This window comes from Pelecanus crispus, chromosome 12 (assembly GCF_030463565.1).
Source record: "Pelecanus crispus isolate bPelCri1 chromosome 12, bPelCri1.pri, whole genome shotgun sequence".
NCBI classification, from domain to species: Eukaryota; Metazoa; Chordata; class Aves; order Pelecaniformes; family Pelecanidae; genus Pelecanus; species Pelecanus crispus.
Genome location: NC_134654.1, coordinates 6,919,934 through 6,944,212, shown reverse-complemented (window position 1 = coordinate 6,944,212; position 24,279 = coordinate 6,919,934). Strand labels below are relative to the sequence as shown.

At 47.9% G+C, this 24,279-nt stretch overlaps 1 protein-coding gene across 1 annotated transcript in view; it reads left to right on the top strand.

Annotated features, from left to right (window-relative positions):
- Window positions 1-24,279, top strand: part of LRRC75A (leucine rich repeat containing 75A) — a 94,042-nt gene that overhangs the window by 15,204 nt on the left and 54,559 nt on the right. Inside the window, exon 2 of the mRNA XM_075720197.1 lies at window positions 17,823-17,951. Coding sequence (XP_075576312.1) covers window positions 17,823-17,951 — 129 coding nt within the window. The remainder of the gene's footprint in view (window positions 1-17,822; window positions 17,952-24,279) is intronic.

Genomic DNA, 24,279 nt, shown 5'->3' with positions numbered 1-24,279 from the left:
GGAAATAGCCCAGGGCATGGAGACGGAGGCTTTCCTTGCTGGGTGCTTTGCTGCTGTTCCTCCGAGGTTTGTGTAAGAGGAGGTTTTGGCTGTCCTTGTAGACTACATGAACAGAACTCCTAGGCAAGTTTCCCAGGCACAAAAACCACTTCAGAAATTGGCTCCTTGTAGTGAACAAGCAAAACCCAGTGTGAGCCACGGGGACACCTGCCCCAGAGGCTGGTGTGTGTTGGACCCTGCTGCTGTGAGCAGCAGTGTTGAGGGACAACAGCCAGGTCTGGGGGGTAAAATTCAAAAGGATGCCAGGAATTACTAGAGGAGGAAGGATCTGCAGTAGGGTAAACAAAGGAGAAGCCAACAGCATATACTGATAACAACCTAAAGCCATTAGGGATGGGATGGAAGGGCTGATCTGACTTGCCAGCCATGTGGTGAGGGAGAGATCAGCCCACGCTTGTGCTGGATCACCGTGGTGGAGGATGTGGTTTCTCCAACATGGTGCGAGAAGATGTTGGTGTGTGGCTGACAGCCTGGACCTTGTGGGGCTGGAGGTGACAAGAGCTAGCCCATTGGGTGACCTGGGCCTTGGTGCTGGAGGTGCAGGCTACAGGTCTTGGGCACCTAATCAGCCATTTGGAGCTGGGAAGGCTGCTCTAGTTCAGAAGATGCAGCTGAAAGGTTTATCTAGGGCCCAGTTGAAGAGAAAGCCTGGAAAGATGTGCTTGAAATAACACCTCTGCTTAGTGCTCATCCACTTCAAGGAGACCTCAACACTCAAGTCAAGTTCAGTGTGGTTTTGGGGGCTTTGCCAGGTTGGGACAAGGTAGGGGGGAAGGCTGGGTAGGCAACATGTTAACTGAAAAATTGCTTTGCTTCTCTGTGGATGAAGACTGCAGAGTGTTAAGATGAAGGACCTAAGGGTTGCCCTGACCAGCTAGCATGCTGGATGCTACAAGCCTTCATCCCATAACCATCCCATGGAGGTTTATGTCAGCATCTTCATTGGAAACACAGGCTCTTCTATCTGAAAGAAAACCAGTGCCAAAAATCACAGAGTGAAGTACCAGCTGTCCTTTTATCCTTTCATCCCTCGCTGTCACTCTCCAAGAAGAAAACCCCTGGAGCTTGTTGGGCACCTCCATTCCTCAGTGGAAACTCCTGCTTTGTCTGGGGTATCTAATGGTCGAGTCAGCAGTGCCTGTTCTGTGCGAACAGTGACTCTTTTCTGGTGCAAAGGCTCTACCTTCCTAATGAGGGAACCCATTTGTGTGGAGCCGGGTGTTTGGGAGATGCAGATCAGCCCCAGACAGAGGAGGAGGAGGAGGCGTGGTGGCGTGCAGGGCACTGCAGACCTCACTTGGTGCAGCTCAGTGGAGCACCGTAAGCCAGAGCTTACTGCTGGCCCCGCTTTCTTCTTGCATCTTGGCCTCTCTGACCATGCTAAACTTGTGAGAACCAACTGTGCAAGTCCAGGCTTTTATCCTGAGCACCAGGGCATGGAGCTCAGCCATGCTTCCATGGGTGTGAAAACACAGAATAGGAGCTGACGCAGAAATCTTGATCTCCAGTGTAATCCTTTTCTAGAGCTGCCTCCTGCCTTGTTACTGGGACTGACTGGTGGTCCTTCTGGTCCTTGTCTCGGACCCCAACAGTGGAGGTTGGGTAGAAGGCACTGGTGGAAGGAAACTCCTCATCAGGTTGGGAGTGACGAGAAGCAAAAGCCTGTACTGAAATCTGCATTGCATCAGCTAGAAGTGCACGAACTCTGGCGTGACTCAGCAGTGGAAGCAGCAAGTTTTCCATGAGGCTGTCTCCTGCAAAGTGAGCTTAAGGTGTGGTTATTGTCACGCACAAGCGTTGGCTAATTGCGTGCTATCATCGGCTGGGCATTGCACTGCCACAAATCCATCACGTGCTGAATTTCCTTCGCAGAAGCTTCCTGGGCAAAGGTATGTTTTCTGTCTAGGTCGTCCTGAGTTCATTTGGCGCACGCTGCCGGCATCTTCACTGGGAAATGAAATATCAACAAGAGCAGCTTAATGGCCCTGACTGTCAAACAAAGCAGAAATATTCTCATTTTTAATCGAGGTGGGGAGGACGGACTTTGACAACTGTTATTGCTGAACAAGATGTACTGCTGCCTGTCCAAGCAGGAGGCAGCTCCTGGGTGGGCAGGAGGGGATGTGCTTGCTTCTCCTGCCACCCCCCAGCCTGCCTGGCTTGTGGGTGCTGCTGTGGGTTTGGGGGTGCAGAGAACACCTCTTCCACCTTGTAGAGGACCCAGAGCCTGCAAACAGGGCAAGAGGCATGGAGCACAGCAGAGAGGCTGTTTATTTTCTGCGTCTGTTCAGCACCACTAATGAAACCTGGATGAATTTCTCTTCTTGGCCAAGTGCAGAGGTCTCTGGCCATGTGTGGGTTAATCTGTCGCATCCCTTACAGCCACCATCCTCAAGCCCTTCTGCAGTGATGTGTGGTGAAATGAAGAGGATCTTAATAGCACTTACTGGAAACATTTGCTGGCGAGTTAGTGCGCTGGCTCTCACAGGGCAGAGCGCTTCTCAGACCAGCCCAGCCTACAAATTGCTTCTGTCTCGTGGGATCTCGTTGCCTGATTTTGTGCAAAATGCTCTTCCACTGATCACTTAAGCTGCATTTTGCTCTGCTGAGCTGATGTTCGTGGTGAGCCCTGGCCATTGCTTCTCGAGTCATACCCTGTGCTGCCGTGAAGGGACCAGGGTGGAGAGGGCAGTAGCAGAGAAGTTTTGCTTAGCAAAAGCCTGTATTAAGTGCTCTGCTAATCAAAGCCCTTCGGCTTCAATGGGACTTAAACATGTGTTTGTAGTTAATCACGTATTTAAGTGGTTTTCTAATTTGGCAAGCATGAGATAAGATATCCCAAAGGAGAAGGAGGAGAGCAGAGCCATGGCCTCCCAACTAAAGGTGTTTGCAAATGTGGATGTTCAAGGCTGAAGGCAGCAGTGTGTGAGTCTGGGGACTGGGGACGTGGGTTTAAATTGCTCAGACTCAGTTTCTCTGGTTTGTTCAGGGGAGGACTCTCTGCATACTCCACAGGGGCTTTGAGGCATCAAAGATGATGAGAAGAGCAGCGGTTAAGTGAAAGAGGAGACAAGCTGGGATCGGTGTGTTGCGGTAAATGCATCTGAGCCTGCGGCAGTGGAGGACAGAGGAAGGGTCCCACCAGCGGCTGATGAGCTCCAGGGGCAGGCACCTCCCAGAGAGGAGGACTCTGCCAGGTGCCCAGGGTGAGACCAGAGGCGCTTGAGGAGGGATTTTAAGGGAAATCATCTCACCTCGCACCTTGAAAAGTTGCTGAGCATGAGGCACTTGACAACTCTTCGGTAGGGCTGCACAGGAGAGGCTAATGCAATGCCTGGCTTGCGGCTGCTCGGGGGTGTAAGAAATACTTTCCCTTCCCTCCCTGATTTCACCCTGGAGGGACTAAGCAGTGTGGTTATCAGGATTAATTCAATAAACTCACACTGCCCCAGGGCTGGGGACCAGGCTTTTCAAAATGTGGAGGGAGCTGCCTTCATCTTCGGGTACCTTTGCACTACTATAGATCTGCTCAGTTTTCCATCGTTTTCTCCTCCATCTTGCTGCTGGTGAAGCTGAAGAAAAGAGAAATTATTTGCCCAAGACTCTGCAGCAATTCAGCAACTAATGTGGAGAGGCCTGACTCCTGCTGCTGATAACGAACGGGGCTGGGGGGACCTGCCCAAAACCAGAACAGCTCCATCATTTGTGAGACTTAGGAGTCTTTGATCTTCTCCTTCCCCTGTGAAAAATTGGGAAAGTCACTTAATAACCTGCCTGAAAGCTGAAGGAGGAGGTGGGGACAGCAGGTAGCAGCTCTCCATGGCTCCTGCTCTACCTCTCTGTTTGGTGTCAGCTCTGACACCTTTGCAGTATCTTTTTATGCAGATGTGGAGCTCAGCAGTGATCGGAGCATTGCACGCAAAGCAGCGCTGGTGGGAAACCCTCGATGTGCGTGGATGTTGGTGCCAGGCACCCTTTGGGGTTTCAGCTGTACAGCCATGCCATGCCTTGCTGCACGCAGCTTTAGATCTCATGCTACATATCACCTTGGCATCACATACTTTTAGGCAAAGCTCCTGCAAAAAAGGCAATTCACAGGCTTGATTAGGAGTTAATCGGAGAAGGGGGTGATACCCCTACTTTTCCCTAGGCTGGAGCTGCGTGGATGTGGCTGGTTTCAGAGCGTGTCTGTTATCATCCTGTAATTAGGGGGATAGCTCGCCGGCTCAGCTCAGTGGGTATGTGTGCAAAAGTGCGCGTGGTGGGTGTTTAATGAGACTGCTTCTGAACCGCCTGCTGTCGGTGTCTGGAGAGAAATGAGCTATAAGCTCCAAGTCTAATTCATGAAATGGGATTGCTGAGGAGTTTGTCCCTTCCCTGCATGGCTCAGACAACTTCTGCCCCTCGCAGCTTTTGGGAACATGTGGGATGGTAACCATGGGTGTGCATGTCCATTCAGCGATCGAAGCCTTTCTTTATCATAATCACAAGGACACGATGGCACATAATATGTCCTTTTCCCTTTTTTCAGGTAAGGTTAGGAGCGGCAACCCTCTGTGTTAAATAGCATCCTCCCTGATTTCTTCTCCCTGCTGCAACCACTTCGTGAACACATATCTGGTTTTCTTGCCTGGGTAGTTCTTTGGCAGCCGTTCATTCCCAGTGCCGGCAGCCTCCCACTGCAGGAGAAACAGACCCCACCAAGCTCGTTAGGTGGCCTGGGCTGGTCTTGAATATGTCTCCATATAAATACACAGCATTATAATTACCGTGATTATTATGCGAAGCATAGATTATTCTAGCATACAAGTGTGTTATGTATTGATTTACCATTACTTTGAATCCCATTACATGAATCTGCTTTATTAATGGACTTTGTCCATGCTTGAGATTAACTGTGATGCTGGATTTGCAAATGAAAGAATTGAAATTCATGTTGTCCATATTAATTACTTGTGCGATGCTGGCCGCCTTGGTAAGCCTTTGGAAGCTGTGGAAACCTTTATTTTTATTCCATTCCCGTTGGTCTGTCTTAAGTAAGAAAATGAGTTTGGTGCTGTGGGATCTGTTTGTTTTGCTCCTTTGCTGGAAGCCTCTTTTAACTGTTGAGAAGGTACCAAGTGTAGAATGAGGCTTCATCCTTGGTGTGGAATAGGCTGTTGTTAACTCAGGATAAGCCTTAATGCAGAAAAAGGGCAGGGAGGTTTTATTTCAACGTCAAGTTCAAATCTATTTTTCTCATCTCTTGTTTTGAGCTAAAATCTACCTGTATCTTGTTCCCCCTAAGGTTTTACAGTGTAAAATCTCTAATACATGTCTTCTTGCAGTGATATGTAGCCAGACTCTTGTGTTAAGCGCAGCAAGGTAGCTGTAGAGGGTAACTCCAGTCTACTTGCTGGTAAAAAAACAATGATATACCTGGACTTTGGATGTCCATGTGCCTGCAGACCAAGACTGAGATGAGAAGACCTATTATGGATCAGGGAATCAAGACTGCTCTTTCAGCTGCATTCAGGTGGTTGACGCTTAGGTCTGGCCAACGTAGAGTTGCCAGTGCAGTTCATTTGGTGTACATTTGGGTGGGGGGAAGAGAAGATGACAGAACTCTATTTTTGGCAGGAATGAGGTAGGGAGTGACGCCTTGGGGCAGCAGCAGGACCAGCATGGCGTGCTTGGGGAAGGGCAGCAGTGCTGTGCGCGTTGCGGGACATGCACATGCTCCCGTTTCTCCTCCTGTGGGATGCACCCATGGGTGCCTACATAGAGGACGGGGTGCTCAGGCTAAGATGGGAGAGGAGCATACTGATCGCCTTGCCTACCAGGGCATGGTTTTGGCTACAGCAAAACATTTCACCTTCTGATTCAGCTGTGCGTTTGCTTTCCGGAGGTACCGATGGCAGCCCAAGAGTGCGGCAGCATACTGGCGATGTATTTGGTATGCTTTGGGTAGTGCCGGTGGTGGACGTTGCAGCGTCTGGCTTCCTGCTATCTATACAAACCCATTTCTGTCCCTGCTCTCCTCTCACCCAGCCTTCTGCAGTGGTATAAATGGCACAAAAACAGGCTTGACATGTTTTTATTGGAGTCAGCTGCAATTTGCTCATTTAAATTATCTTTTTGTAACATCCACGTCATTCCATGGCAGCCAGTTTAAAGAGTTAATTGAATATTTGTCTCTCTCAAAGATGTCTTAAATTACTTCCCTTGAATAACATACTCTGGAAAAGAGCTGTGTTGAGGAATCATTGACGGTTGTTTTTACTAGTGCCTGTATCAGTAAGATCTTAGGTTTTATTCTAGCACCTATCTACTTTGAAGGATCCCAAAGTAATTGTTGAAGCATTTGTATAGTCTTCCACCGCTGAAATTCAGTCCCTTTGAAGTAGAGCCTAGCATTCATTGAGCAGTAACAATATGTCCCTCCATAGCTAATGCAATAATAATCAAGCCAGGGCTTGGAAGTGAAACCAGGTTTTAGATAGCAGTTATTGGATTGCAAGCTCTTATTGTATGTGCAATGACGGATTGATTTCTTTTGGGTGCTGGGAGGGTCTGGGAGGCTTTCTGGTGATACGGTAACGTCATTATCAATGCTGCAGGTTCAACGTGATGTGCCTGGGAAGTTCAGTACTTGGGGATGATGTGGGAGTGTTCCCGGTGGCTCACATGGGTGCCTGTGTGCTCGCTGTTGGCAGAGCTATACACCAAAACAAAACCCCTGTGTCAGATAGGTGTGGGTAATCCCCATCTCAGCATTTTTGGCAGCACTGCTAACACAGACCTGAGTGATCCCCTGAAATTATCAAGTTTCTTTTTCCATCATTGGATTGCAACAGCTCTCCTGGCTGAGGAGAGGAGGAGAGATCTTCAGAAAGCAGCATTTTGAATGGGTAGAAAAGCAAATGTGACTTTTCAACTGTGATTTGCAATTCCTTCATGTACTTGGCTGTATTGGGATTGCCTTCTCCTGGGAGCAGCTGATTAAGCTGTGCTCAGAGAGGACTTTTCACCCAGCGGGCAGGGTTGCATCGTTGCACGCCAGAGGGAGACCCGTGCTGATCTCCTCCTGAAATCTCTCTCAGTGGCAGCTGCTGGAAACAGGAGATGGGGCTCAAGTGGGCCAAGGCAATAAATCCTGCTTTCCCACTAACCGGAGGCTGATTCAACAGAATTAATGCCAGACCCAGGCAGCTCATGCCGTGTTGTGTTAATCTGTGAAGTGAGGGCAACTTGGACAAAGTGGCTGAATTAGAGCAGGGAAGACTGAGAGGTGAGGACTCCTGTTCTCTCATCTTCTCTGTTTAGAAAAGAGGGTGGTCCCCAGTGCAGGGCCAGGTGAGGCTGGCTTTTCTGCAGGCTTATCTTGATTGTCCATCACATCAGCCAAACCTCAGTTCTGGGAAAATCCAGCTGCTCCCAGTGTCTTCCTTGAGGTCCCAGCTGGGCAACCCTGATGGCAGCTGTGGACCATCTGGCCCAGCTGCAGACCATTTGTCCTCCTGTCCATCCATCTGCTGCCATGCAGGGCGTACCACAGCCAAGTCCTGGTTCTTCTTTTATTGCGGTCTCTTTCTTCCCCTGACACCGATTCCCCAAAACTTACAGGACCATAATTACCTTTGAGACTTTTGCCTCTTTCCCATAGTTTAATGAGACTGGCTGACACATGGAGTTACCTGGGGAAGGACAGAGAGGTGGAAGGATGGACAGACAGCACAGTTGCCCAAGCCTTTTTGCCCATTTGATTCATTGTTAAGGTTGGGCCATCTGAGTCAAGATTTTTGGACTCTTTTCTTAGCGTATCCCTTATCAGAGGTATTTGCAGGGATGTGTAAAGCAAGGGTGTTTGGCTCATTACTGTTAATGCAATGCAGTACATGCAGGTGGGTGATAAGGAGTAGATTGCACAAAGTGCTTGTAGACTCGGTCTTGCTCCAAGAACTCTCATCAGTTGTAGCATGTGTGGCGAGACTTGTCTGTAATTTCAAACAGGGAAAGGTGTGTGATTGTGAATGCTGCTCTTGTACTGGGAATCGTTCACTTACTATATGCCCGGTCTCTAACAGGCAGTGGAAATTATGAAGACAAGTGTTTCCTCCCCATCTGACAGTGTTGTCTTCTATTTGCAAATCTCTTCCCCTTTCCTGCAAGGATCTCAGTTCTGCCTTTTTTTTTGTTTTTGTTGTTGTTGCTCCTGTAAGTACTTATTATAAAGATGTGTGTCTATTTAGTGCATGTGAACACAACATGGTACAATATCTGCATGCACAACGAAAATTCTTCAGTGCCCATAAGGCATCTACTGTCGCCTTCCAAGGACAAGAGTCGTTTGAACTCCTGGTTACCTCCAACAAAACAGTGGGGGCCTAAAGCAAAACTTAAAAATGTAAATAGTATTGATGGCTGATCAGCTGCAAAACAGATGGGGCTGTTCTTTGGCTGGAAGAGTGGATACGAAAGCCATGCAGAGCTCTGTACTTGCTGTGCTGGAAAACAAAGGTGAAAACAGTACAAGTGGGATTTTCCTGCTCCGGTTGCCTAAACATTACATGTCTAGGATAAGCTAATTAGAGGGGCTTTTCTTGGCGGATAACTGATAGAGACAGCCACATCCAGAGACTGACTCAGCCCAGCTGCCTTAGAATAGGATGAATCACCATCTTCATATGAATTGACAGTAGACTGAGCTTAGGTGACGAGTCTGGATCCTTACCTGGCGGGAGATGAGATGCATCCTGTCCTGTAAGTCCGTTTTCTGACAGAGATCTTAGAGTCTTTTGCAAGGGAAAAGAAGTCTCTTTTTGCATGTGGGTGGCAGGCAGAAGAGGTGCAGTTAGGAGCTGGCAGCCAGTGGCACAGTGTGGTCAGGGCTGGGGCTGGTGCATAGCCTTCATCCTGGGGATCAGCCACTGACCCGTGCTGGGGCAGCAGTCCCTGTGCAAGCCCTACTGCCTTGAATAGTGAAAGGTACTAGTCACAGAGCAAAAGGAATGCTAAATTGAAGTTCTGCTTCTGACCTGTGGTTTGGACGCTCCAGTTGGCATCTGGGTTGCTCCAGCAAGCTCTTTTAACAGACACAAGAGGATGGAAATGGCAGATGCTTGATTAAATTTGTCATATTTCCTTTTAATGCTTCACTGCAGAGTTGTTAATGGGAGTTCCAGCAGCAAGAACAAGAGTTAGTAGGGTGGGTGTCTTGTAGGGTTGATGCATTAACCTTTTCCTTTGAATTTTAGCCATATAACGTGGTGGACTTTGGGTGGAGTTGGCTAGCAGGAGGTGAGGAGACTGTGAAGGTGGCCTTTCGGTGTTTGCACTTGGCTGTCAGCAAACTGGAGAGACCGGTGTGTTTGCTCACAGCCTCCTCCATGTCTTGCCCTTAGACCTGCGGCTTTTTCTGCCCGTCTTTCCTTTGCAGAAGGAAGACCTTGGGGGATCACTTTCCTCGGGAGTGTTTTGGTGCAAAGCAAAGCAAAAGAGGCTCTTGTACCTTAGGGCTGACACTGGCTGGGGTGCATTGCTGGAGGTTGCTGCTGTCACCCATCCATCTGGGGAGCAGGAGGAAGAAGTGACAAGTCCCATCAGAAGCCATCTGGTGCAGGCTCTGCGTGGCCAGCAGGATCCTGGCTTTGGGCTGTAGCCCCAAATTGATGCACTGGGTTGGATGGGAAACTGGGATGTGAGCAGCTCCCTCTGGTTTAGAAAGGATGAGTGAATAGTATTTTGTGAGCTTAAGACAAATGCTTGTGTTAAAGGCAGTGATGGATCTAAATTGTTTGAATTGTTCAAAGCAAATCCTGGAGTCACCTTCCCCAGATAGTGTTTCTAAGCTTTTTCTATACCAGGATCCCACTGGCTCTGTAAATCAAGATGGGTTGGGTAGCTTAGGCTATCTATTCTCATTAAATGTCCACAGGCACTTTCTTGAAGAAGTCTGTAAGCTGTGGTCTGGGCAAACTCCAGTTGGGGTAATTGCATTTGCCTTGCAGTTTAAAATAAAAACAGTGCATTCTTCTGCAAATCTCTTATTTGCAGTTGTTTATTATCTGGATGGCGGCACCATATCTCTGCTCATTAATCCATCTCTCCAAGTTTCTACAATTCCAGCCTCCTGGAGGGGGTTCAGGCTGCCACCATTTATTATTTGAGTCAATCTGCCAGGGAAATGTTTACTTTGTCCCTGAAACATTGACTCTCCTCTCTAACTGCACCCTCACTTGAGGCTTGAATGAGCAATCATCGGTTCCAAACCAATATTTACTTTCTTAAACAGAAAATATCCCACATATTTAAACTCAGTTTTTGTGCCATTCTGGTGGATTAGGCATAGAAACCTGAAGTAGCAATTGCTGGTTTGTTTGGAGGTTCCCAGGGTGCCTTCTGTGATGCCCCATCCAGACGTACTGGTCCCACCACCGGCTGCCCGGTCACAGCTGAGCCACATGTGGCTGCTAAATGCTGCCTGCCCTCTTTGAAGGTCCAAACTTAGGCATCTTTGCATTGCTGAGGTCTGTTTTTTCCCAAAACCTGTTGGAATGTCATTACCTTTCAGTTGTTTTCCTCCTCTCTCAACCTATGAAAATTGGTTCCTGTGTTAAAAAGCTCTTTGGGGAAGAGGAGGAGATGGATGGACAACGTGACTATTTCAGCCTTGTTTCCTTAGATACCCAGTTATGAATTAAGCTGTTTATAACATGTGTAAAACACTTTATTGCAATGTATAAACTCATGGTTTATAGGGGGTGTATGCAGATGACCAGAGCTGTTGGGCTGCAATAAATGCACCAGGCAGATAATCTTTCCAGCAATGCACTTCCACATTGCTTGGTCTTATCTCATAGGAAAGTAAAGCAGCACCAAACTTATTAGTTGTGAAGCAAATGCCAGAGGGCTCATCATGTGCAAAACAGGTGGAGGCTGATCCTAGACACTGTGGCCAGCCATGGTCGATTGCAGCTGGCAAATCCATAAATACCAAGTTTTACGGTGGCTTACGAACCTCGTAAGTCAACCAGACATTGGAGGATTTGTAAAGGAGTCAAACGTCCTAAAGATCAAAGGCAAGAAATATTTTGTTTGCTTGTTTTCAAGGGGTACTTCACAAGGCACAGGGGTTGAGCAGCTAAATATGTCCTCCATCAAGAAAACCAACCCCGCAGCCTTTGAGCAACCCACACTGTGCTCGCTGTTGAGTCACATCTCACATGCCTGTCTCTCTGAGCTGACCTTACTCACCACATTGCTAATGCTCACTTCATGAAATCATTTTTTCCAGATAAGTTGCTGCAGATGATTGATTGCACACAATATTAATCCTTCTCTTCCTTCATGCCCGACCCTTGTTTATAATACCAGCCTCTCCACTTGGAAATTCATTGTGCTGCCCTGGCTATTAGTGGAGATAAGAAACAGTTTTGGAAGAGGTGCTGGCCAAAATAGCAGCTATCAGGATATTTATGAGCAGCCGTGATTGCAGGAGCTCGGGGTGGTATTTTACACAGCAACCTCATTTGGGCAGCTGGTAACTTTATTCTCTCCGTGCTAATGAAAGCAGCAACAGCATACCCTGCTTTCTCGTATGACTTCTCATGTGGACCTGCTGAATTTTCCTCTAATTGCAATTCAATTTGTAGTGGTAAACAGTTTAATAAGCAAAAATAGGCTTCACTTCCGCTGTTTATGGCTCCTTGTGGCTTAGGGGAGTATTACATGATGCTGTGTCTCATGGAAGCACAACTTGGAGCTTCAAAAGCCGGTTGCTCAACTGTTAGCTGTTGTGCTGCAGTTTTTGACAGGCAGCAGAAGGGGAATAACAAGTTGCTTCACCTGGCACTAAGGAAAGATAAGCTGGGGGTTCAGCTCCCAAATGCCTTGCTTGCATTTATTTTTCCTTTTTCACTGGGTAAATGGCATTGCTTGTGTAGTGTTGGCCTGGGGAAGCCAATGGTGAGCTCTTAGTTTGGGCTGGATTTTGGGTGAAAGGGTTGTTTCTGTGGTCATTGCTTGCAAAAGGGACCCAGGTTGAAGAGAGCACCCAGCACAGCATCAGCTCTGCAGGGCAGCAGGGCTGACGATGCCTGGGCTTTCACTTGTCTTGGTGTTTTTCCAAAATAATTGGGTTCTCTTATGGCCTTTCATGGCTGTAGCTGGGAAGTTTCTGTTGCTGGCAGCAGTGGAGGGAGGCATTACAGTTTTCTGCTGCACTTCTTTGATTTAAATTTCTAATTCCTTCACATTTTTGGGGTGGTGTGGTTTTTTTGGTGGTTTGGGTTTTTTTTTTTTTTAGTCTAATGGCTTTGCATTGCTACATTTGCAGAATACTACTCCTGTGGAGACTGAATGCAACTAGTTGGTGGTGGGAAGCTTTCTTTCCAGTGGGTAAGCCATCCCCAAGGACTGACGAGTGGTTTGGCTCTCTTTTGGCCTCCTAAAGCTGGAAACAAGTCAGATAAATTGCAGGAAGGGGCACGGGTGATGGCAGGGAGGATGCGCAGCAAAATGAATCGAGCAAGACTCTTGCTTTTCTACTTAGTCCCAAAGTGATCTTCTCTCCCTACTCCTTAGTCTTGCCTGGCAAAGCAAGATTTTAGCTGCTGTGTTCAGCAGTAGGCACAGTTTGGTAAGACAGGCTCAGGGGCAGCAGCTCAAGTTGCAGGGAGCTGCCTAACGTCAGGGTCGGCTGCTTCTTCCCCGGTGCTTTTTGATCCACTCACAGCCTTTGAGTTGCCGTCAGTCACTTCTGTGTTCCTGACTTTCTCTGCTTGTTTTGTGTCGTTCATCCCAAATCCTGCTCGGGCTGGGCATTAGTGCCGGCTGCCTCATGGGGGTAGATGTGCTGTTGAATGTGCTGCTCTGAAATGTCCTCTCGGCCTCCTCCTGCCAGTGCCCATGGGGATGTCAGGACTCGAGGTGGCTCAGGAATGCAGAGATGTTCCCCTTCTCCTGCTGTACATTCACAAACCTTCCCAAACCATCTTGGCACTGTGCAGGGTTTTGGGTGCACACTAGAAAAACACCCCTCCAGCCTACACCAAGAAAGCCATGATCCTGCCTGGCTCATAAATACCATAATTTTAAACCCTTACACCCTACCTATTGAAAGTTGCACTTGCTATCCAGGTAAAGATCCCCTGGGAAAAGGGAACGTGCTGAAAAAAACCCCAAGTGGCTCGAGCCAGATGCTGGGCGTTTTCTCCAAAGCTAGCGATTCGTGGTTTGCTGCTGACAACATGAACTGGTGTTAAGTTATTAAATTGCAGATGAGCTCATCACTTGGCCTCCAACAAGTTTCAGCTTTGAGTGGCTTTAAAATATTACATGTGGTGGAAAAGAGACAATGCTGGTGTGGCAGAGAGATTTAGGGAGCAGCTGAGAAAGACATCTGTACATAAAAAATGTGTACCAGGAGGGAATACTTCGTGTGAAAAATGTAAGCTCTCCCAGGAGAGAGGAGGAGAATTCTCTGATTTATTGGTTCTACATTTTAATTTTAGCTTAAGAGAAAATTGTCAGACTTTTGAGATGCTTAAAGGGAGGTGGCAAGATGCTAAAGATGCTAAGCCTGGTTGATCCTCAAAGATCCCAGTGTGTCAAGAGCTGTGTGTGCGGGTTTACTTCTACCAAGCCCCAAACCCAGTTCCTTCGGTAGTGTGTGGTGTTTGCCAATGATACCATATAACTGTGGGCCAAATCCAGCTTTTACTTGATGATTTCTTAACCCTAATGTTGAGCTCTACCAGACTGGGAAGGTAGCATCCACATTGCTGTTAGGAGAGGTGTTTCTCTTCCTGAAAGAGTGGGAGTTTGCTTTGAGGATCTCCCTGCCCTACATTATCTGCACAATTTATATTTCTTCCTTTTTTTTTGCTCTTGCAAAGGAGCCCAAGCTCCTGAACACACCTGGTTCTGCAGAGTTGCCCATGGATCCATGCAGTGCTGCAATACATTAGCAGGAAGACAGTCTTGAACAAAGGAATTAGTTTTTCCAGCCTAATTAAATCCAGCCGTGCTGGAGCAGCCTTGGTGGGCTGGCCTGGCTGTCACAATGCTGCTCCTAGGGAGCACAGCGCACACCCTCATCTTAGCTCTAGATCTTGACGCTGAGATTAATTAATTTTTTTTAAGTGCCAACTTGGCAGAAGCCGTGGGATAGATCATAAATCGGTCCAGCCTTTTTTATTTTTCAAACTAGTCATGTTTGCAATCAGTGGGCACATTGGCTGGTTGGGTTTTGTGGCTGATTGGATTTGTTGTTTTGGGGCTTTTCTGGTGCTCCCGGCAAGGAGGAACAGCCCCACACATGTGGTTTTTAACTGCCTCAGCTCTTTTTTACAAAATGGCATGTTTGCAGTCAAAGCATCAGCAAAGTCAGTGTTAACTCAGTCAGTGCTGCGGTGATGCCCCTAAAAATAGCAAGGAAACCAGTACGCTGAATACTTGCCACCTCGTTTGTGGCATGAGCTGTAATTGCACTCTCTGACTGCTACAGCCAGTGTCTTCAGATAGAATAGTTTGGGTTGGTTTTTTTTTTTTAAGTGAAGATGATAATTTTCAGCCTGTCTGAAGTCACAGAGCATCAGCACGTGCAAACAATGTGCCTTCCCTCATGGTTCATTGGGGCCAGAGCATCTCTGAGCTCAGGACAGACTCCAATTTATTGCAGGGTGCCAATTGGATTTGCTGTATTAAAACACTGGGGGCACAAGAAAGGCAACTTTTTCATGTAAATTATTAACAAATTGCGTGTGTGGCTGTCAATAGTGAGCTGCAGACTGTGACCCTGGAGCAGCCGAGCTCAGGGGCATCAGCCGGAGGATGGTTGTCTCAGGGTTTTTAACACACACCTAAACTGATCGAATTGCAAAGCGTTGCCAGGATTCAGGGGACAATCCCCACCCTCAGCCACAGGTTTCTGTCCCGGTCTGTGCCCTGGGTCTGACAGGGATCGTGAATTTCTGATAGTTGAAGCTCCTGAATTGTATTTCTATTTTTCTGTCTTTATCCATGTGTACATGTACAAAGAGAGGTTACTTGGGTCTGTGATTATCTTATTTTTTCCTTTTTTTTTTCTTTTTTTTTTTTTAATTTTTAGACCATGTAAAGCTGCTTTCTTACTGCCCTGTTGTTTCTGTGATTTCCTACCGCAGCAGCTACATCCAACCCTACTGCACTTCTACTTGTTCCAGCAAAAACTGCATTTCTACTGCGAGGGCTGGGGGCTGCGGTGCTTTGGCTGTAGCACAGGTTTGAGATGGACTCGTTGCTCACATCTGCAGGGCTTAACATCTCACTGAGCTGTCTGCTCAGCTCTGCAAGGGAGAAAATGCCTCTGTGCGATGCCTTCCTTTTAAATGCCTCACTTCTAAATGTAAGAACTTGTGCTTGTGGGCGATAAGTGCAATTTGTGTTCGTGAGATGCTCTAATGTCCTCACATGACAAGTTCTGCGGAAGTGCAAAATGTTCAATAAAACCCAAGTTATTAGTTGAAACTATAAATAAAAAGAGAGTCAGGAAGGACTGCTTTTTGCAAGGTGATGGTGAATAAGATTGTCCCAGCCCTGTGCTGTGTGTCTGACACTTTTTGGGGGGGGTTGTTGATTTTTTTTTTTTTGTTTTTTTAATTGAGTCACTTGGCCAGACTGAGACTCCCATGTGGCCAAATAGCACCTTCCTATTACTGGCACCTTATAAATAACTTTTATGTTTCACTTTCTCCAGCTCCACATGACAGAACCCCCTGCCGTCAGGGTCGCCTCCTATATTTCATTCCTGTAGCTGGTTGGTTTTCCCTAAGAAGAGGACCAGAGCACCAAACGTTTTTCCCTTTATGCATGTTTCTTGCATTGCTCATTCCTTCTTCACCTGAAACTTCCATCTCATTTTTGTGGCTCGCTTTTTTCAGCCTCAAATTCTTTGTAGAACTTGGCCAGTTTGGTTTGATGGCACCACGATTAATCCCTGGGAGCACTGCCATTGCTGGGCAGCAGGCCTTTTCACCCCCCGAGATCTGTGTTTTCATTAAATTAGTTAAATTCTTCATGCCAGATGCACCAGCTATGTGGGAGGAGGACTTGGCATTTGACACAGTTGTGGACAAGTCTCTGTCTCCAGCATGGCTGTTCTTGGGGGTCAGAAGTAATTTTCCTCAGTGCTAGTGGATATACAGATACGAGGAATTCATCATTGCCTGTTTTTTAGTGGATAGTTGAAATTATTCCTCATTTCTGCTGTGTTTTGGTTCAAGAAGCAGGAGTAGGCACTAAGAGCTGGACCAGCCCACCAGCTTACAAACTCAGCTCCCGTTGCCAGTGAGGGCTTGAAGGACCAGAGCTTGTGGCTCCCTACACAAGTGTTTGCACTGATGCAGTCCTGGTGGTCAGTTCTTCCTTACCAAGTTGCATCTCCACTATTCAGTGTTGGCTGTCAAACAACCGCTTCCACGTTGTTTTGGCAATATAAGGGCTCTATCTTGCCAAAATGTATGGCAAGGTGGCAGGCAGGTCTCAGTGTGGATATGTCACTGCCCACCAGGTCTTGTAGAGGTCATCTGGAAAGTAAATGCCTTGGGGTAGGTGTGGTGGTGTCTCTGCTATGGGAAGGTGGATGCATTACCCAAAGCAGAGATGAGTTTCCTGAAATGCAGTAGGACCCATGGGTCTTGACTTTGCTAAACCCGGTCCGCACTGAGTAGAGGAGGCTGCTTCTGAGCTTCACCCTTTAAAAGCGAAAGCAGGCCTTGGAAGAGAAGCCATCTTATTACTGTCAAAAATAAAAGAGAACTAGCTTGATCAAGCTCACCCAGTAAGGCAGGTCTGGAAAATGAGCCCAGCTCTCCTGGAGCTCTGGTGTTTGACAAGACCTGTGAGGCCCATCTCCCTGATGGACCCACTCTGGCACAGGTTTATCCTATGGGGTGGCTGGTGGACCTCACTGCAACATGTGTTCATTTGAGAGGAGTACTGTCCTGTCCCCTGATCGGCTGCTGCTGCTGAGGAACAAAACATAGTGGAGATAAAATATTTGAAGTAAAAGAAGTACACTATATATAACCCTTCCCCTCCTTGTCCCTGTGCACTAACATATTTAATATAATGATGAGTTCTCTGCCAAAATTCCTCAAGTTATTATGTCTAAGGATTGAAAATGTTAGAAAATAGTCTTGGAGGGGACCTCAGGAGGTCTGATTCATCCCTAGGGTAGGATCAGGTCGATCTGAACTGTTCCTGACACATCCTTGTCCATTCTCCAACAGCAGAGCCTCCACCCCTTCCCCAGGCAATCTAGTCCAGCACTTCACTCTTCCCACCCCCCCACCCCCCCATTTATCCTCCTGGTTCCCTTGCTGCAATTTTAGGTTCATTCCTTCCTCCCTATGCACAACAGACCCAGAGCACATCTATGCTATATTTGTTCTCCAGTTCCAGTTTCATGCTGATCAAGCTGTCATGTTCACTGGAGTAATTTTTGATTTTACCTTGTTGCGAGCATACTGTTCACTCAGTGGATTTATGGCTTGTGAGAGGGATGAGGGTGTTCATCCTGCAGCCCTAACGCTTCTTTGCAGAGCAGATAAAGCACAGGAGTGCAGCTTTCTCCAGGGTGTCATGCTCATGTGTCCCTTCCTTGTGTTGGGTGGTGATGGGGGATCACTTTCTTCTTGGCTTCTTCATGGGGACCACCAATGTGGGCTAATTTTCAGATCCACGCTAGCGCTGGCTTTTGTAGCACATCTCATATTGCTCCTTTACCCTGTTTTCTGCAGGATTTGGGAATGGAGTCAACCTCTCTGGATGATGTCCTCTATCGATATGCCAGCTTTCGAAACCTGGTGGATCCAATCACTCATGACTTGATCATCAGCCTTGCTAGATACATCCACTGCCCCAAACCGGTAGGTACCGTGGTCTCATCACAGCTCCATAACTGTGCTGACTTGGGAAACCATTCTGCTGGGAGCATGGAGCTTACCTCTGAGTTCCAGGGAAAAAGCCTGCTGGTTACTGCTGTGCTTGTGTGTCTTTAGACAGAGAGGACCTGCTCAGAAATTGTGGTTTGATTGCACACTATCGGACTTTCTGGCCGACCAAGTGATGTTCACCTAATGTTAGTATTTTGGCTGTTAGCTCTTTGTTTTGCAAAGGATTTCTGCGTTCTGCCACTTTCTCTTTCTGTGTTAAAGACCTCACCCCATCAGGAACACTTTCTGCCTCACAAGGATAACAGACCGTTCCTCACCCTTGTGTGATATTTTTCATGAACCCAAATGACAAGAGAGTCCTTGGCTGTGCCTCCAAGGCCACGTTCCCAAAAAAGCGCAGCCTTCATGGGCTGCTGTTTGGGCTTGGACATGAGCATGTTTCTCTGTGAGCGCAGCCCCAGGCAGATGTGGGCTTTTAAAACTCTCAGCCCCTTTTGCTCACTGGCAGCTGTAGCAGCATAAGGGCTTTTGAAAATCCCAGGCTGGGTCCCTTCCCTTCCATGGTAAATGTGACTTTGCGTGGTGGCCACTGGCTGTTTGGATAATTAAGGTTTCTTTCCCCAGGCTTTCTTTTAAATAAACAATATTGTTGGTGTCTGATTTGCAGAGCAGTGTGGGCTTAGAAAGGTATGAAATGTCTGATCTCTCAAAACATGCTGGATGAGGAGGAAGATGGGTAAGAGAAAAGACCAAAAGCTACCAGATGGTGATCGCAGGAGATGTAGGTGGCATCAGATCTCTGGGGATTTTTGAGCTCTTAGTCTTCCTGTGCTGCAGTTCCCTACCTGTAATTTTGGGAGGATGGCACAGCTCTGCTAAATCGGTGTGATGTGTCCTGGCACTATAGTCATGGTGACATGTGCACTGAATATGAATCAGTTGCAAGCATCTAAGATATGCACCTTCCCGGGGAAATACCTTTCTTCTGCAAAGCACTGTGCAGGCTGTAGGGCAAGTGGGAGCTGTAGTTGGTGATGCTCCCTCAAATCCTCTTGAAACTCCCAGGAAAGGGCTTCCTCCTAAAGAGACATTTCTGTCCGTGTTTCATCTTGTTTGGTACAGGTCAGAGTGTGGTGGGGGAGCTGAAGGTTCATCTATCATGGTTGTATTTTTCTTCTCCCCTGCACATTGCTTGTCAGGAATTAAGGTTGCATTTAAAACAAATGATGTGAATGGTAGGAAGAGGCTGAGTGATGTTTTCTGGTAAGCCCAAAGGAGGGTTTGCAGAGCTTCCTGATGGGACATCTTCATTGTAACAGCTTCCCTGGGAGTGTGGGAGCTGTGTGGCTTCCCTGAACTTGCTGTCTGGAACCAATAAGCTACCAAAAAGTTCACTTTGAGCAAAAAGGAAGCCCTTCCACCCCCATAAACTGTGTTTGGCTCTGGTCATGCGTGCAGATGTGATGCAGCTCTGTTTGAGGGCCACCAGGAACCACCTCCCAGTCCATGGTATTCCCAACACTCTCCTTCCCCATCCTCCAAACCCTTCCCATGCCTTTTTGTCCTTGGGAAAGAGCTGCCTGGAGCAGTGCCATGGCATCAATCATCCAGGTTTGTTACCGCACGTAAGACTTCATACCCTGACGTAACCTGGAGCAGGGAGGAGAGGTGCAAATGCCCCAGGCGGGGTGTGTACCTGATGTTTGTGGGTCCATCCCCTGTGATGCAGAGGGGTGCAGCCCTTCCTGCAGCCCTCCTGGAGGGCAGCACCACCAATGTCCCAGCCATGTCTTGGGGGGGACATCTGAGCAAGACCCAGCCCTGATTGGGGATCACACAGTGAACCGCAGATATTTTTCAGGTGTTCCTGGAGGGAATGTGTGTATCTCCCAGCAGGTCCCAGCAAGCTCATCAGGCCTCTGAAATTCTGCCAAGAGCACTCTCGTTGCACTCTATATCCTTGGATTTTGTTGGAGGGGGGCGTTGTTTGTTCATTTTTCTCTCCTGGAGACAGCAAACTCAGAGCTAGCTCATCTGTCCTCATCTCTGCTGCTGAACTGCAACGTGTTTACCCATCTCATGCCTTCTTTTGATTTGCATGTGGCATTTTTAAGCTCTTCTTGGGAAGAGACCATCCATAGGTGTGATACGCCTGGTGTGATAGGGCAGGGGTCCGAGTTGGGACCTGGAGGCATTGCTGTCCTGTACTTACTGCTAATAATGGTTTTTTAATTTCCTGTAATGGTGTATGAAGGGATAGAGTCATTCAATGCTGTTTCTTGTGGATATTTTACCTAGTAATAGCCTCTACCGCTATTTAAAAATGAGGGAAATTACTTTCTTGAAATATTTAAACATTTCTTTAATTTTGCTGAGGAAAAGCTGCAGTGATGCTCGGGGTACGTCTGCCTGCGCTGTGGTGTGAAACTGGCTCTGGAAGTGCTTCATAAAACTCTCTACGCTCAGTAAACCGTGTTGGGAAGGGTGGAGCGAGTGCAGCAGCATGTAGACATGGCTTGGGGGCATCAGGGACCCAAATCTCCATCTTTAGACCAAGTATGGATGTCCCATGTGCTACAGTGTGAGCTCAAGATACAGACACATCCCTGTGCTGCATAGCTAAACCCCTGCAAAGATACCAATATATCCCTTTCTCTTTTCTTATGGAGAATAAGATCCTTTCCTCTCTCCTCCCCCATGGGGCGATGAGATGGGAAACTGGAGAAACCTATTTTGACGGGCGTGTTTCCAGGCAGAGAGGCCCCGTTCCCCCGCTGAGGTTACCCTTTTCCAAAGCATCGTGACTAAGCTGGTTTCTCCTCCACGTTTTGCCCTGGGAGACTAACGGTGAGCCGCGGCCAAGTGTGCACTCCTCACTCCTCATAAAAATAACCCAAGGCCGCTGATGCAACGGTGAACTGCTCCGCTGCCGAATACCTGCTTTCGCATGTCTCCCTGCACGTTTCTTTTGGCACTAAATGCTGTGAAGAAGTTAGTGCCAGTGTAAGCATAGAGATGCAAACTCCTAATACTGAATCATGGGCTTCTAGCAAACCATGGTGGTAAAACACGCAATAGCAAACCCAAATAAATCCAGCCCGTGCAGCACTGAGGCTCTTCTTCTGCATGAGATGCTGCTTGTTGGATGTACTTGGTCCTCTCCCTCACCTTTGCACAGCTCGGGGTTTGCACCACACCACACAGTTGTTTTGGTTCTGGAGCAAGGGACAGCTTCTCCAGGCCAGCGGTGCCTTATGAGACTGCTGTGGCAAATGGTGACAGGTGGCAAGTGTTCACGTGAGGGTGGCGACAGCTGTATTAATACAGCAGAGAAAATATCACCATGTTCTGCTGTGCAGCAAGGCACTCCATCAGGGATCCTCAGGGGCTCGCAGACAGTCGCTAAGCTCTGGAGATTGATGGGTGTTGCCTTGGAGAGGAAAGCAGGGACTGTGCAGGTGACAAGTCCAGCAACAGCAGGACTATGCTGCAGCTTCTGGTCTATGACTTAGCCTTGCTCAGGCTTTAGGTGCCACCAGCTGTGCTTTAAGCCCTCTTTCTTTGGGGAGCTCGGGGTGCTGGGTGAAAAGTAATTTCATCCCAGTGTTTGGCTGTGATATCTGAGACACTGATTTTCTTTATGTCCCCAAAAGCCTGCCTGTGTTAGTCACCTGGGTTATTTTCCAGCATCCAGTCTTCCTTTCCCCCAGACCTCTTTGCCTCCCTGCAGTTTCTTTGACAGAGACTTGGCAGCAGCGTACGAGAGCAGGAGAAAGCTCAGGGCCAGGAGTGTTGCAGAAGTTTTGGCTTTTGCTCTGCCTGCTGAAGGTATGCCATTGCATCCTGTGGCACAAATATACGTGAATATGTAGGTTGAGGCAGCTGTGAACTTGCCCACATCTGTATGGAGGTGGGACAGATGGGGCTGAAGAATGGGGCTGACCTACGCCCTGGTTCTTATTAACCTGCTCTATTAAATACGTGTCTGCTCAGGGTTATGGGGTCTTGCTTTCCTCCTCCCTCCTGGAGAGAGCACTTCTCTGGCTTTCTGTATGTTGCTTTTTTCGCTCAGCCTCTATTTATACCACCCTTAGCTTACAGGTGACCTGTTGGTCTCTCCTCTGAGCTAAAATAAAAGTTCCATCATTTTTCCGAGCTCTGGGTAAACATGTCCTGGTCTGTATGGCCAGAAGAAAGTTGGCCTGGACTCTCCAACGTGGCTGTGGCTCAGCGCAGTTCAGTGGATGCTTATTCCAGTGAGTAAATTCAAACCAGCAGCAAGGCAAGAAATGTAACTTGTGCTGGAGGAGCCTGGAGTGCTTTGAATGAGCCCAAGTGTGGAATTTATTTGGGTGAGCTTTCATATGGACATCGGGGTATGTCATGCAAAGGCTAGACCGTGTCTCTCCAGACCCCGCTGAGATCCCAGCCTTCCCCAAGGCGCTTGTGTTTGGGTAATTTTGCTAAAGGAGCCAAGTGAAAACTCTTTTCCAGATCACTTGGAAGTCAGGGTTTGGATTTGGTCCCACCCCTTGTTACAAACCTATAATGCAGTTCAACCGAAACCGGGTGTCTTGAGTACCCCTTCCTCAAGGGGCCAGGACGTGCCTGCAGCATGACCACATGGCGCCTCCAGAAATGCCGATGGATCTGTGTGACAGCAATCGCCCAGCTCTGGCTGTGGCTTGCTGGGTTGCTATCGGGTGGGGAAGCTTTCAGATCGAATAAATGCTGCCATTGCACGTGAACGTTGTGTTGAGTAGTGCCCGTCAATGTTGCACTCCTTATTTATTGCCTTGTGCAGCTTTTGTAAACCTTGGGTGTTTATTGTGCTTCAGAAGAGGCAGTTTTGCTCTTCAGGGAACTCTCAAACAAATGGTGCAGCAACGCTTTTCCAATGGGGTGTTTGCATAGGATCGAAGACATTTGAACAAGTGTTTTCTTCCCCATAGCAATGACCTTGGGGCAGTCTTTTATCTTCCTGCCTCTCTCCAATCCCAGCGCCCATGGGAAGGTGCCAGGCGAGTTCCTCGGAAAGTGGCTCAGCTCCAGGCACAGCCCACAGCCGCCCCTTTCCAAAACATGGGGCCAGGGTAAGGAGGCAGTCGGTGCTGCTGGTGCTCTTGGCCCCCAGGGCGATGTCTTTCTGTCCCCGTGAATGGGAAGAGGGGACAGAATGCTTTGGCAAAGCCGTGTGGCGTGGGACAGAGCTGCCCTGATGCCCCGTATCTTTCCTGGACCTGCTCAGGTTTCCACTGGGAGTTGTTCCAGGCAAAGGAGCTGAAAACACAAACGCGTAAGGAGCAAAGGGCCCCTGTAAAAAATTTGCAGCTCTTTTTGCCAGCAGGAATATCTGGCCATAAACTATTGGAAAATTAAACCAGTTTCTTTTTCCACAGACCAAAGCCACATGTATGGATGACTGATGACTGTGATAGGGAGTGAGTCAGGCTTTCCTCCGGCTTGAGGACTTGTTGAACGTGGGATAAGCACTGAGCAGAGCCGAGCAGAGAGAAAGTGAAGCCTTGGGCAAAGGCTGCTTTTTTCCCTTGCGACCTTGGGGTGTTTGATTGCACCAGCTCTTACCGGCCTGGGGATGTATCGTGGAAGCTCCTCCAGCCCCTGAAGGCTGCCCAGAATAAATCCAAAATGAGATTTTTGGCTTTGCTGATCCCCATCCTGCTGTTTTCTGTGGAGGAAGGCTTTTCTGCTGGTCAGTGGCCAGGGAAGGGCTGGCAGAGCAGCTTAGCAAAACCCCATCCCAAAGTCCAGCTTTGCTTGTCCGTTCTTCTGTTGGTGCCAGGAGCTCTTAGGCTGCAGCTCCAGTCAGAAGACAGGTGAAAGATGAAATCCTGTTTCCATGTAAGGTGCTAGATATGGGCAAACATTTCAGTGTGGAAGCTCTGTACAACAGATAATATGGTCCTCAGCTTCCCCACCAAAATTCATAGTGTTTCAAGATATGTGGTGACAGCAATGTGTTAGGGAGGGCATTTAAAAACTCTTCTAATAAATTGGTGTAGCTGGAGTAGTGACGTGCTGGGACTGGAAGCAAAATGGATTTTGCCCGTGTAGCTCTGGATAGAGCGAAGATCTATTTTCTCGTTTGCTTCTGTGTTATTTGAGAAATATATGCTTAGCCGCATCCCTGGCTCAGATGTCTTTTCCTGCATGAGCTCTAAATTGTTCAGGTTTGCCGTATGGATTTGATTACATGAATTGTCACCCATGAAAACAAGAAAGTATACAAAGAAAAAGTGGTTTTGTGACCTGGATGAAATAATCTACTTCTAACCACTCT